The sequence below is a fragment of the Ciconia boyciana genome, chromosome 3 (genome assembly GCF_034638445.1).
Source record: "Ciconia boyciana chromosome 3, ASM3463844v1, whole genome shotgun sequence".
NCBI classification, from domain to species: domain Eukaryota; kingdom Metazoa; phylum Chordata; class Aves; order Ciconiiformes; family Ciconiidae; genus Ciconia; species Ciconia boyciana.
In genome coordinates this window covers 7,988,311-8,001,147 of record NC_132936.1, presented here as the reverse complement: position 1 = coordinate 8,001,147, position 12,837 = coordinate 7,988,311, and the positions used below count along the sequence as shown (strand labels likewise).

Sequence of the window (12,837 nt, the reverse complement as noted above, 5' to 3'; positions counted from 1 at the left end):
TCTTGTTCTGTGATTATATTGTGATATTTTGTGGTCTGACGCAGCCAAAATCCATTATTTTAATAGATATTGTTGACTGACTGCTTAGTGAATTTAGGTTTTACAGCACATAAAACACTTCAATTCTGCAATCTGAGAGCGCCCTATACCTTACATATGTGCTCAGGAATTGCTTTCTTGTAATACTTCAGAAACATGAATGATCCCATTTCTGGATGGATGCTGTGCATTTTCAAGTCTCAAACAAAAATCCTTCAGAGCTGCTACCTCTAAAAACCTGCAGTAGTTTATGTTGGGTGTTTACTCACAGTAGGAATTTTTTTTTGTTTAAAAAGTATGTTGAGGATCAACAGTTCCTGGCCCCAACCTGCCCAGATAAAAGGCTTGGTTGTAATTTTCAACTGTAAGGGAGTAATGTTTTGTTCAAATTGCACTCTGCTTCAAGCATTCACAGAAGGATTTGCTGAAGGTCCTGCAGATCTGCTTTAATCATACTGAGCTTTCAGAGTAAACCTTATGGGTTGGAAATGCACAAGCGAATATATAGCAGAGGACTGGAGAATGACAAACCCCCTGTCTGTATGTTTTTAAGACTGAGCTTTCATTGATCCCCCCTCCAGCTGACTGATCTGTATATACAGTGAAGATGGAGGTCAGGCGATAACTGGGTCCTGGAAGTGGAAGTCTTTAAGCATGTTTAGGACTGAGCAAGCATCAGGAAACAGCAAATTATCAAATTAGCAAAGAGAAGGGATGATTTGAGTGTGAAGCTGAAATGTAGCGAGCCTGAATTTATTTCCTTTCTTTGGCACAGACTCCCTCTGTGAGATTGGACAAATCATTTTGCTATTTAAAGACTTTCAAAACTCTGTCCCTGAGCCAGTTCCCCATCTGTAAAATTTGGGGGCTACAGCAGTCAAATGTTTTGATTAGGGGGATAATATATGTGCTTAAATTGAAACACTCAGCAGTGTATTGAAACACAATTCTTCAGAAAGAGCAATATTCTTCTGCAAAATAATCTCTTGTGACAATTAGCCAAACCTCCAGAACTGGAGTGTTTAAAAATAGATAGATCAAAATAGTAGCAGGTATACAGCAAGTGATCTCGATGAACAAAGAGGCGAGGTATTGGCTGGCCTTTTCATCTCTTAGCACCATAATTCAGAATTTTGCTGCTTGTAGGCACAATAACTTTTTCTTTTCATCAGCCCTCAGTTTTCTGGCAACACAAGAGAGTGCTTGTGTGAAAATCGCAGCAGAAGGAGTCTCCACCAAGTACAAATAAGGACACTGTCAGCAGCACCAGCATGTGCCTTTTCACACTGTCCTGCCGGTTGCTTGTACCCGACTCTGACGGGTCTGCTCTGCCGGTGAGAGCATGCTCCAGCTCTGCTTTTCCTTTGCCCCCGTTCCTGCAGGGGGGAAGCTGGCAGGCAATGGAGGTGAGGTTTGGTTGTGGGATTGATACCATTAATTGTGAAAGGGTAATGCAGGTCTTGGGTTGGGAACTGGTATAAATTATTGCTAGCATGATGTTGATTCAGACATGAGCAGTGGGAGCTGGTAGCCAGGACTGCTTTTAAAACAGACACAGAGAGATTATATAAAGGCTTGAAAGTCTGTAATGGCAGAGGAATGAACCTGCTGAACCAAGAGCTCCTTTGCAGGTTAGTAACCTAGAACCGCCTTCTGCAGGTGCCTTCACGGGGTGTCACAGCGATGGTGACGTTTTGTTCTCCAGATCGAGTCCTGGCTCAGGTAGAGTCCATGCGGTGATGCCCAAGTTGGACCCCGGGGTGGGTGGCAGAGCATGGCTTGCCATCCTGGAAGTTACACCTCTGCCTTCACTGCTCAGCTGCCCAGCCCAAGTTACTGGAGAATTTTATCATTTGAATAAATACCCACATCTCAATGCTGACTGCTACCCCCTGAAAGACCGAAGGTCCCCAGAGATGCCCGAGCAACTAATGTCCTCTCTTCCAGATGATCCCAGCTCATTTCTCACATGCATTTTAACGTGCAGGGCTCCTGATTATAAGGTGTGTTAACGCTCTGATCGAAGGCTCTATTTCTTCCCCTCTTGTCCACATATATCACTTGTTCTGCTGTCTGAGATGCTTTAACTTCTCTGCTTGATTGAATGGAGCAGGTCAAATGCCAACCCTTCCCTGCCAGGATTTCTGTGCTTAATGCTGAGATAAGACTAAAATCCCAGGTACATTTTTTCTGGTGGTTTTAATCATAAATAACTTTTCTTGACACCTTGCTTCAGTTCATGCCATGCTTTGTGTCAGATGCACTCCTCTCTGGAGAATTTAAGGAGGGTATTTCAAAGGAACCAGATGTTTAATCTTTCTTGTGGAGTTGGCTGCCACACAGAAGCTACCTGGAAATTGTCAGGTGTTTTGCACTTGAGAAAGTCTTTCAATTTTACTGTCTTTCTAAATCAAGCTATCTAAGCTGTGTATTGGTTTAGCATTGTATAAACTAGAAAGAGAACAGAGTTGCTGCGTGCCATCACTCTATTTACTCTTTGCCAAGATAGGCCCTTCCTGGCAAAATGTCCTGTATTGGGTTTGCATGGCAAGGTTTTGGTAGTGGAGGGCTACAGGGGTGGCTTCTATGAGAAACTCCTGGAAGCTTCCCCTATGTCTGATAGAGCCAATGCCAGCTGGCTCCAAGACGGACCCACCGCTGGCCAAGGCCAAGCCCATCAGTGATGATGGCAGCGCCTCTGGGATAACATATTTAAGAAGGGGGGAAAAACCCAACCTGTGGAACTGCAGCCGAAGAAAGGAGTGAGAATATGTGAGAGAAACAACCCTGCAGACACCAAGGTTAGTAAAGAAGGAGGGGGAGGAGGTGCTCCCGGCGCTGGAGCAGAGATTCCCCTGCAGCCCCTGGTGAAGACCATGGTGAGGCAGGCTGTGCCCTGCAGCCCATGGGGGTTAATGGTAGAGCAGATATCCACCTGCAGCCCGTGGAGGTCTATGGTGGAGCAGATATCCACCTGCAGCCCATGGAGGAACCCATGCTGGAGCAGGTGGATGCCCAAAGGAGGCTGTGACCCTGTGGGATGCCCATGCTGGAGCAGGTTTGCTGGCAGGACTTGTGACCCCGTGGGGGACCCACGCTGGAGCAGTCTGTTCCTGAAGGACTGCACCCCGTGGAAGGGACCCACGCTGGATCAGTTCATGCAGAACTGCAGCCCGTGGGAAGGACTCACATTGGAGAAGTTCATGGAGGACTGTCTCCCATGGGAGGGACCCCACGCTGGAGCAGGGGAAGAGTGTGAGGAGTCCTCCCCTGAGGAGGAAGGAGCGGCAGGGACAACGTGTGATGAAGTGACCACAACCCCCATTCCCCATCCCCCTGTGCTGCTCGGGGGGAGGAGGTAGAGAATTCGGGAGTGAGGTTGAGCCCAGGAAGAAGGGAGGGGTGGGGAGAAGGTGTTTTAAGATTTGTTTTTTATTTCTCATTACTATACTCTGATTTGATTGTTAAAAAATTAAATTAATTTCCCCAAGTTGAGTCTGTTTTGCCCATGACAGTAATTGCTGAGTTGTCTCCCTGTCCTTATCTCGACCCACGAGCCTTTCATTATATTTTTTCCCCCCTGTCCATCTGAGGAGGGGAGTGACAGAGGGGCTTTGGGGGGCACCTGGCATCCAGCCAGGGTCAAACCACCACATGTCCTCAAGATGTTTATGGAGTTCACAGAGAAAAATGGTCCCTTGAAATAGAAAAGTCCAAGGTTCATGTGCTGTAGACATCCCGTGTTGCACATGGTTGCTTCCAGAGTTTTAAAGGGGTTTAGTTGCTGAAATGAAGACAAGCACCTCTTAGGATTTTTCACAGTACCAAAATGCATGCTAATCATGGACATTAAGCACATGCCAGCTTTTGGGAATCTCTCTTCATAGTCACCTGTGTTTTTAGGTACCAAATGTCTACTTGGTAGACATCTTACTTCCCAGCCATCCCAAAGGGATAACAGCACAACCCTACCCCATGAAGGTGCTGTGACAATAGTCTCTACGAATGCTTCCCTCTGAATACTTCTCCATCTCCACTCTTCCTTGGGATGCTGTTGACCAGTTGCTGACTGACTTAGCGATGTTTTGCTTTACCCTGACTCCTCTCCCAGTCCCATAGGTAGCATTCATAGCGGCAATGACACAGATGCCAAGGTGGAAAAGCCATAGCTCAATTCCCTGGGTGTGCTTAGCAAAAGATGATGTTTCTTTCCCCCACTTGGCTCAAATGTTTAAGTGTCTGGCGATGTTACCTTTTCGAAGAAAGATGCGGCTCCACCCAGCCTGTGTTCTGCCCCAGAGATGGCCATGAATACTGGGAGGTGAAAGGAGATGTTTATGAAGAAGAGCCAGTCTGAACCATGGAAGACTAGCCAAAATCTGCTAAAAATTTGTCTCTGTGTTCCTTTTGCTTCATTTTCTTCATTGGATGTGTATCAACAGGTTACTGGGATGCAGTTTGAATGAAAAGTGTGTAAGGGAAAATTGACTTGTGTCTTTCAAATGCCTTTCAGGACCTCAGCCTGAGATACAGCAAAAGGGGTCTTTATTTTTGAAGGGTGCTGAGCCCTATGCCTTCTGAATGTCAGGTCCCTTTGGTTGCCTAAATTAGGCACCCAGGATTGCAATTCTCCCTGACTACGTAGTTTGCAGGATGATCTCTCTTCTACCCATCTCCTCCCCAGACGGTCTGATATTTCTCTGGCACAGGTAACCCCTTGCTTCTGTCTAGTTCCTAACAGGGGATGTGTTTCTTTTGCTGCCTTCCCATCAGAGGACAGTTGCCAATTCAGGTTTCTCTAGAAACTACTGTGCCAGCTCTTTGATATTCAGAAGCTGTCGGGTTTTTATGTCTGTTTCCTGACCTAGCATGACTCTACTAATAATGCGAGAACTTCAGTGCTGGTATCTTGGCAGCCTAATATAGGAGGTCAGTCAGTAAATACAGTTACAATTTTCTTTGCCTCAGCAAAGACAGTAAGTCGAACACAATGTAAACAAGGTGGTTGGATCACTTCCCCCACCAGTAATATTTGTAGTTATGCAGGCAAATTTAATGGGCGTGATTAAATCTCATGCTCCAGCTTGGCAGCTGATTAGCTGCAGGGGGCAGGCAGGAATTTCCTTTCTGTTCCAGGGTTGCACTCTTTCCAAGTCCTCCTTCATGCTTGTGCCAAGGATCTCAAAGTGCTTTGCATTTTTAATTACATTTCTTCACACCCCTGTGAAGAGTGGAGATGAGAGATAGCACGATCGGCAACGGAGCAGTGGGGAAACTGAGGCATTAGGAGGTGACAGCCTGCTTGGGACAAGACAGGCAGTTGCCGTTAGACTTGGAGAAAGGAGAGCTGAGCATCCCAGAAATCTTCCCTTGAGGTTTCTGTGAGTCTAGTGAACTTGTGCCTAGTTCTCGACAGTCTGTGCCTTAACGCACTAAAGTCTTGGTTGTCTGCAGAGACAAAATGGTGCTTTTATGTATGTATTAGTATACTGTCACCGACAGGGAAAATATATCTTTCTCCCCTGGAAATTTTAATTTCTTTATTTTTGTCTTTCATCACTCTCTTCCTCTCATTTCTGAGCAGAATGGCCTGTATATGTGTTTCTTCTCTCTGTATGGAAAAGCACTTTGCTCTGAAATAGCCTCAGGTGTTGGCCACAGCTGAGGCAGAGAACTGGTTCAGCTCTGTAAATGACATGCTGCTTTGTCCCTACAGGGCGAATTAGTGAATTTACTGTGTGGATTCACCTTCAGTGGGTGTACACGGAGGTAGCTACACCGACTTTGATTTCTTTACCTGGATGTACAGCTTGCAACATCAAGGAGGAGAAAATCCTCTTCTTACTAAGGCACGCTCTGGTCCAAAGAAGAGACCATAGGTGTCCTGACAAAACTGTCACATATTAACCTATCTCGCCTGTGTATTGCTAACGCTGTGGCTGATGAAACACGGAGAGCAGTAGGGATTAGCTGAGTCTTCACCCTCCTTCTCAGGATGGTGGGAATGGAGAACGGGCTTTTCCCAGTTTACTTAAAGCCTAAAGCCCAATGGGAAACAGTGTGTTTTGGATCTCCCAGGGTGGGGAGGGTTTCTTACAGGTGGGGTTTTTTACTTCTGCGGTGGATGATTTAAGCTGTATGATTTCACATGAACAGCATCCTCCAGAGGCTGGTTTTGTGGATCCGGAGTGGACAGAAACTTCTGATGTGCAGTCTTGAGCCAGCAACTTGATGGCTGGAGAGAGGCAGCAATTCAGGCATACCCTGTAGTCCCCACTGTTATGGGACCTCCTGCCCAGCCCACTATCATGGTAGGAACAGAGGTTTCTAGCTGGAGTACTCTGAAGCTTAGGGCTGAGGCCAAAGCCTGGCTTACTAGGCATTTCAGTTTCTAAGATGGATGTCTAAATAAGATGTCTGAATCTGATCCTTAGTCTAGTCTGAAAGTGTAATTGTAAATAAACAATACCTTAATCCCTTTATAGTTTCCAGCTTTCTCTCATTGAATGTCTCTGTGCTGGCGTTTGGAGAGCGTTCATCACAGTGGTAAATGACTGTCTGTTTGGTCTGCACATGGTATAATTAAGTATCAGCTGAGCCCATAGCATAATGTGATAATTCTTGTTCTGACCAGCTGAAATAACTCAATCTAACAACTGTGCTCTTCTTACTCCTCTCTTTCAGTTCCCAAGAAGCTTCTGCATGAAACCCAGCCAAGACCAACCAATTACCAAGGATTTCAGAAGCCACATTTTCCACTGCGGCCAAGAGTGTTTGATCCTAATGTTATAGGGGACGGTGTGTTTCTTTCTGATGTCTCTCCTTCCAACATAGGGCAAGCTCTCCCAGGTAGCTATGCCTATTGCGATCTTGGCCCGAATCTAACTCTGTTGTGGTTACTGTTCCCTTCTATCTCCCCTTACTTGGGTTTCTATATTGTTCCAAACCCCATACATGTCACAGTCAGAAAGAGAAGCTTTAAGGCATGACCAGAGACTGACTAAAGTGAACTGTGAAACTTACACTGTGTTTCTTGAAATAGCAGTCATGGCCATGCATGTCAAAACTCATCACAGAAATACTTTGCAGATCCCTCTAATACAGTGGCAAAGAAAAAAACAGGGCAGAGACAGTAGATCTGCCTCACAGGGGACAGAGAAGTTTTCAACTGAGCTTTGAAATATGATGCTATTTTCATAAAATGCAAAGTCTCTTGACTTGCGGAAGATATGAATGAAGTAAAATCTTAGCTATCTATAGGGATAGGTGAGTAGGAGGAAGGGATGGTGTATGAATAAAGGAAAAGCACAGGTGAGCACGTATGGGGTTAGGTGGTGGTTTTGCATTGTGTTTCCCAACACGCAGGAGATGATATATGACAATACTTCTGAAATTCCCAGCCTGTGCTCCCAGAGATTCAGCTCTAGGGTGGGTATGGGCAGAGCTACCTTGTCTCTGTCTACAATCCTGGAAAAGTTAATCCACAGCTTGGATAGTCAATCCACAGATAACTAAGAGTTGGCAATAAGAGATTTGTCAGTTTGGAGGCCTTACTGAAAAATTGTCAAGGAAAATAATTTTGAGTTAGCCCAAAATAAATTTTGTGATCCTGGTGATTCTTTTAAGCAAGAAAAAAAAAATCCTGAACTCATTTTCATTCATCTAAACATTTCACTTCTACAAATGACACCTTTTGTTTAGTTTTCACATTGTTTATTCATTCATTTTTAAAATATGCACCACTTTTCAAACAAAGATGTCATTTTGAAATTAAAAGCTAAAAGAATGTTTTGAAAATAGCAAAAGGAAATATTTGGACATTTCTGTATGCTCCCTTCCTGTTTTATTTCTTTCATTAAAACTGTTTGCTAAAGTCAGCCTGGTATCATGAATAACCTCTCCTATGCTTATACTGTGGTGTTGGGCAAATTCACTGCTAGCTGAAATAATTTTGCTCAGCTTTGGTGTAAAGTCACAGGGAAACAGTTCGAGTGACTGGGAACCTAAGAAAGGGTGGTGAAGAGAAAACCAGCAGTAGGTGAGCTGATCAGGTATAGACAAGGTCTTCAAAGCTACCAAGGAGGAAAAGATCTTTTAGTATGATCCTAGAATGAATGACAGACCAGAGAACCACATAGCATAGCAACACATGGCCCTTGTGAAATTGTGTTTGTTTTTTCCCTCCTGCATAACTCCAGTGATTTTCTGTCTTCCCTGTCTGTGCTTGTACAATCCTGCAGATGACAAAACCAGTTCTGTGGTTTTGTGGTGCTCTTTGCCAGAGTATAGTGTATACAGACGAGTATTCATTTACAAACTTGTTTGATTGCGTCTGTTCTTTGGACAAGTCAGAAGTAAAAAAAAAAAAAGATTCTTCTTACGTGTCACATGAGAGGAGTTATGCCTTACTCTGTCTCCTAAATACACCATTATTCCACAGCATGGTTTATAAGGGATGCCCCATGCCCAACAGAAGTGGTGTCCATCTGAGCCTTTCCTGGCTGACCTAGCACATGCACATGGAAGCCCCCACTGCAAGTATAATTTAAACCTTAGTCCTAGTGAGATCCCGTGAATGTATTGACAGTGAGGGGCAGGTGGGTTGTCACTAACCCAGAACTGGACATGAGAGAGCATGGCGCAGAGGCCCCAGGTTCATGTCCTACCAGCTCTGTGCAGCTGCAGTCCAGCCACATTAACTGGACTTTAATGCAGAGTGGTAGAAAACTCTCAAAGACCTAGCAGAAACCTGGAGCCCCCTAATTCAGTAGTCCTCTATACGATGAGATATATGGTTATGAAATATATGTGAGACTATATCCTGGTGGTGCCCTTCTTTTTCATTGATTGTAAAGGGATTTTAGACTAACTAGTTCAGAGCCAGACCTCAGTATGTAGACATCTCGGGCAGGATTCAGTTACTCCCATATAAATGTGTCATTTGAGATGACCTGGGGTGTTCACCTGGCTTCTAAATGCTGCCCTAGAAGAGTAAGAGTTTCCCCTACATCCCCTCTCATACCTGCCATCTCTGTGTGGATGTCCTCCTGACCCTGAGATGTCTTAGAAGTCTTAAATACATCAAGCTTTAAGTGTCTGCTATGGGGAGAGCTGAATGACTCTCTAGGATCTGTCAACTAATAGCAGGATTCATTTGCCTCAGTTTAGATGCATAGCGCTACTTGAGATGCTCTGAAGTACCCAGTTTTTAGGTTCAGTTTTTAGAAATGAGAAATCTACCTTGCTTCCATGGATTTCTTTGCAGGAACAGTGGCAGAGAAAAATCCAACCACTTGTACAGACATAGATTTATCAGACAAGGAGAATAAAGATTAGAGGGCATGTTGGTGCCTATATCTGAATTAAAAGATTTTCCAAAACTTTGCTATTGATTTCCTGCTGCATGTGGCCTTGGCCCTCTGTGCCCCAGTGCCTCCATATGTACAACTGATCTTTGGTGTTCTCTATTTTCCTAAAGCAAGATGTTCTTGGGATATTTTTCCTTTTTGGATCTGCCAAAAAGGGAAGATCCAGAAGTGGTGTCCATCTCAGCCTTTCCTGGCTGACCTAGCACATGCACATGGAAGCCCGCACTGCAAGTATAATTTAAACCTTAGTCCTAGTGAGATCCCGTGAATGTATTGACAGTGAGGGACAGGTTTAAAGTTTTTAAATACCCATGTTTAAAACCTTTGCTTCAGGGCCAGTCATTAACACCTTGGTAGCTTGTGACATGTGGCTTTCCCAAGGCCATGCAGCTATTCAGTGGCAGAGATACAACTGTGCCCGCATTCCTTGGGGCTGATCCCTTACAGCGACACCTGGACATCCATCCCCGCTGCTTCTCCTCCGAGGCAGACTGGGAGTTGGCATCACTGCATGCACGTTCATGCACTCAGTCCCTCTCCATCCAGTATTACCTGTTCTCTTTGACACCCCTCAGTTTCTGTTACTGCTTCTGTGGGCTGAGCCACTTCATGGCATGCACAGTGGGAAGCTGAACGTGACGTCTCACGCTGCTGGGTTTGCAGGGAAAGGAGACGGATCGGGCAGCCAGTGAACACAGACCATCTCGCATCATGGCTGCTATCAGAGTGCCTTTGCTCACGTGGCACTGATGGCATTATCGGAGATGGACCTGACAGTTTCCTGAATTTAATACCTGCAGATAAGTGGAAGCCAGGTGCAAGTCTATGATTTTACAGTGCGATGCTTGCTTTTGGCCAGAACCAGACACCCAGGGAAGGGAGCCTGAAAAGCTGTAATAGCTACAGTCAAACAATCACATGGATGATGGAGCTGGATCCTGTGCACCTTTTCATGTGTTTAAAACAATTAGTGTTTTGTGACTCGTGGGGGTGTCTGCCTGCAGATCAAGGTGCAGGGAGCACTCAGCAGCGAGCTGATAAGGTCTGAAAGGGTCTCTTTGAGCCTCCTGGAATTAGCTGCCTCCTTAGCTCCAGTCTTCCACAAATAAAATCAAATCATTAACCCATGTTCACTCACCTCTCCAAAGGGGAAATGGTGTCTGGGTGAAACACAATACGAGCAGGCTTCTGAAGGAAGTAATAAATTCGGGTCTGCCCTTCCCCGCGAAGGCTGGAGAGAAAGCACGTCTGTTTGCCAGGTGTGGATGGATCACTACAGCACGACACCAGCAGAGGGTTGCTGGCTCTGCCTGTGTTTTGCAGTCCTTATTACAAGCTTAGCTGAACCCACTGTTGATAAAGGCTCCTTTGATTTACATAAGAGAAAAGAAACCTGATTATATATTTGCTGTAGCGTAGGTGGGTGTGTCTAAGTGGTGACATGAAAGAGCAGGAGACGGGGCAGAGAAGATGCTGCCTGGATGCAGACAGGGTATGTGCTCAGCTGAAGCTACCTGAGAAGGTTTAGTTGCCCCCCAAAAAGGGGCAAATTTGGGTGGCTTGCTGTTGAGGGGCTCCAGATTTCTGAACGCAGATGCTGACCTGCTGGGGATAGGGCAGGGTAGGGCTGGGGCACGTGCCTCATTCCTCATTCCCCTTCTGTTTCAAAGCAGAGAAGAAGAAAGGGAGATCGGCCACCTTCTACCCTCTAGACAACACCCCCTTCCTGCTTCCCGTGGATGAGACACAACCGCCGGCACTCAACAGCAGCATGGAGCCCGTGGGCGTTAGCACAGAGATGGCACTGCTCAGCAACATCCTAGCAGCGTATGCCTTTATCACAGGTAGGTCTTGCGGTCTGCCATCTCTCTGGGCTCTCGCAAGCTCTTTGTAGACCCTCAATTGAGTCTACATTCCACAGTCACCTAGGGCTAAATCTGCCTCTTTGAACTGTTTATATTTTTCATTCGTCTCTCAGCAAATTCTGCCTTGAAAGACCTGACCAGGGCAGTTCTAGCAGACAGTATATAACAGGGTTTATTGTGCTCTGCTTTCCACTGGATTTGCTCTCATCCGGAGTTAAATACAATGTAATCTTACATGTGGTATTATTCCTAATGCTCCTTTTTCCTGGAGATCAAAGCCTGGCTCATTAGGGAGGCAAGCTTGTTGTCCTGTAATTTGGAAAATAAGCAGCACTCAGATCATTACCCTGCTTAAGAGAATTTGGCTTATCTTCAGTAGAAGTGTGAAGATAAAGTAACTTGAGAGTCTGCTTAATTGTACATTTAAATCTAGTTTAGAGTAAGATTTCCTTGGATCACAGTTTATCTTTCACCCACATGTATCTTTCAAGTAACAGAGGAGCAGTCTTCTAATAAGATTTGCTTTAAAAGTTGAAATAAAGATTGTGTACCCTGTTGAGCGCTTGGGGTCAATGTCAATTATAGCAAATAATTGAGAGGCAGAGGCAGGTGATATAGTGCAAATATTTCCCATCCCACAACTGCATGAGGTATCTTGTCAGCAGTAGGGATTGCCTACAGAGTTGGAGGACCTAACCCAAAAAAAGGAGGAGCACTGGCTGAATAGCATTGGATGCACTCATTCAGCATATTTTAGGCCAATCTCTGCTGCTTTCCCAAGAAGAAGGGCCCTGGTTTCTGTGTAACTAGCCTCCTGGGGCAGGACATACTGTTTGTGGTCACTTTTTTCTTATGGGTGTTCTCCATTTGTTTAATGAAAGGTTTGTATCCCTATTACCTTGCAATACTTATTGCCAAGCAATATTACCTTGCTAGTAATATTAATGTGTTGCTCTTTTACTACATGCTGTTAATAATTCTGTGTACTGTGGCCAGTCTGCTAGCACCACTGTAATGCAATTATGCTTTTCTGGAGCAGTGAAGTCAATATAACTAAAACTCCAATATTTGTGAGCTAGTTTTTCATGTCGGTGTGCCATTCAGTCTTGCTAATTCATTAAATACTAATGCATTCTTGGTGCCATGCTCTTGCTCTTGCTGAGATACCACCATGCTGCTACAGACAAGTATTTGGATTTGAAACAACTAACTTGGGCTTTGCATTTTGGAATCACTGAGTAGATTAGTAAGAATGTTGCTGCACATTTAGTGGAGGGTCCTTCTAAAAGGACCATGAATGGTGAATCCAAAGTTCTGCACGTCCAATGGTGGCATCAGGATCCATCTTTTTGTGACACCTTTAAGAGGCAGGCGGCTTAAGTGGAATTAGTAGTGTTCTTCATAAAGGATAGCTGAGTAGGATATATTTTTTCTTGCATGGGCTTCTCTAAGGAAAGATTAGAAAAAGCAAACTTTAATGGAGTATTCTGTCTATCACGCTTCTCCCCCTCTCTTACCTACAGCTGCCATTTTCTGGCATGAAAATACCTGCAGTCCCAAACTTA

General features: G+C 44.9%; 1 protein-coding gene across 13 annotated transcripts in view; it reads left to right on the top strand.

Moving 5' to 3' along the window:
* EVA1A (eva-1 homolog A, regulator of programmed cell death) overlaps window positions 1-12,837 on the top strand; it is a 213,428-nt gene that overhangs the window by 193,316 nt on the left and 7,275 nt on the right. For 9 of the 13 annotated variants that reach the window (XM_072858374.1, XM_072858381.1, XM_072858380.1 and 6 more), the window contains 2 exons: window positions 6,724-6,888; window positions 11,078-11,251. In XM_072858374.1, coding sequence (XP_072714475.1) covers window positions 6,724-6,888; window positions 11,078-11,251 — 339 coding nt within the window. The remainder of the gene's footprint in view (window positions 1-6,723; window positions 6,889-11,077; window positions 11,252-12,837) is intronic. The other 4 variants (XM_072858386.1, XM_072858385.1, XM_072858384.1 and 1 more) reach the window with 3 other exon arrangements.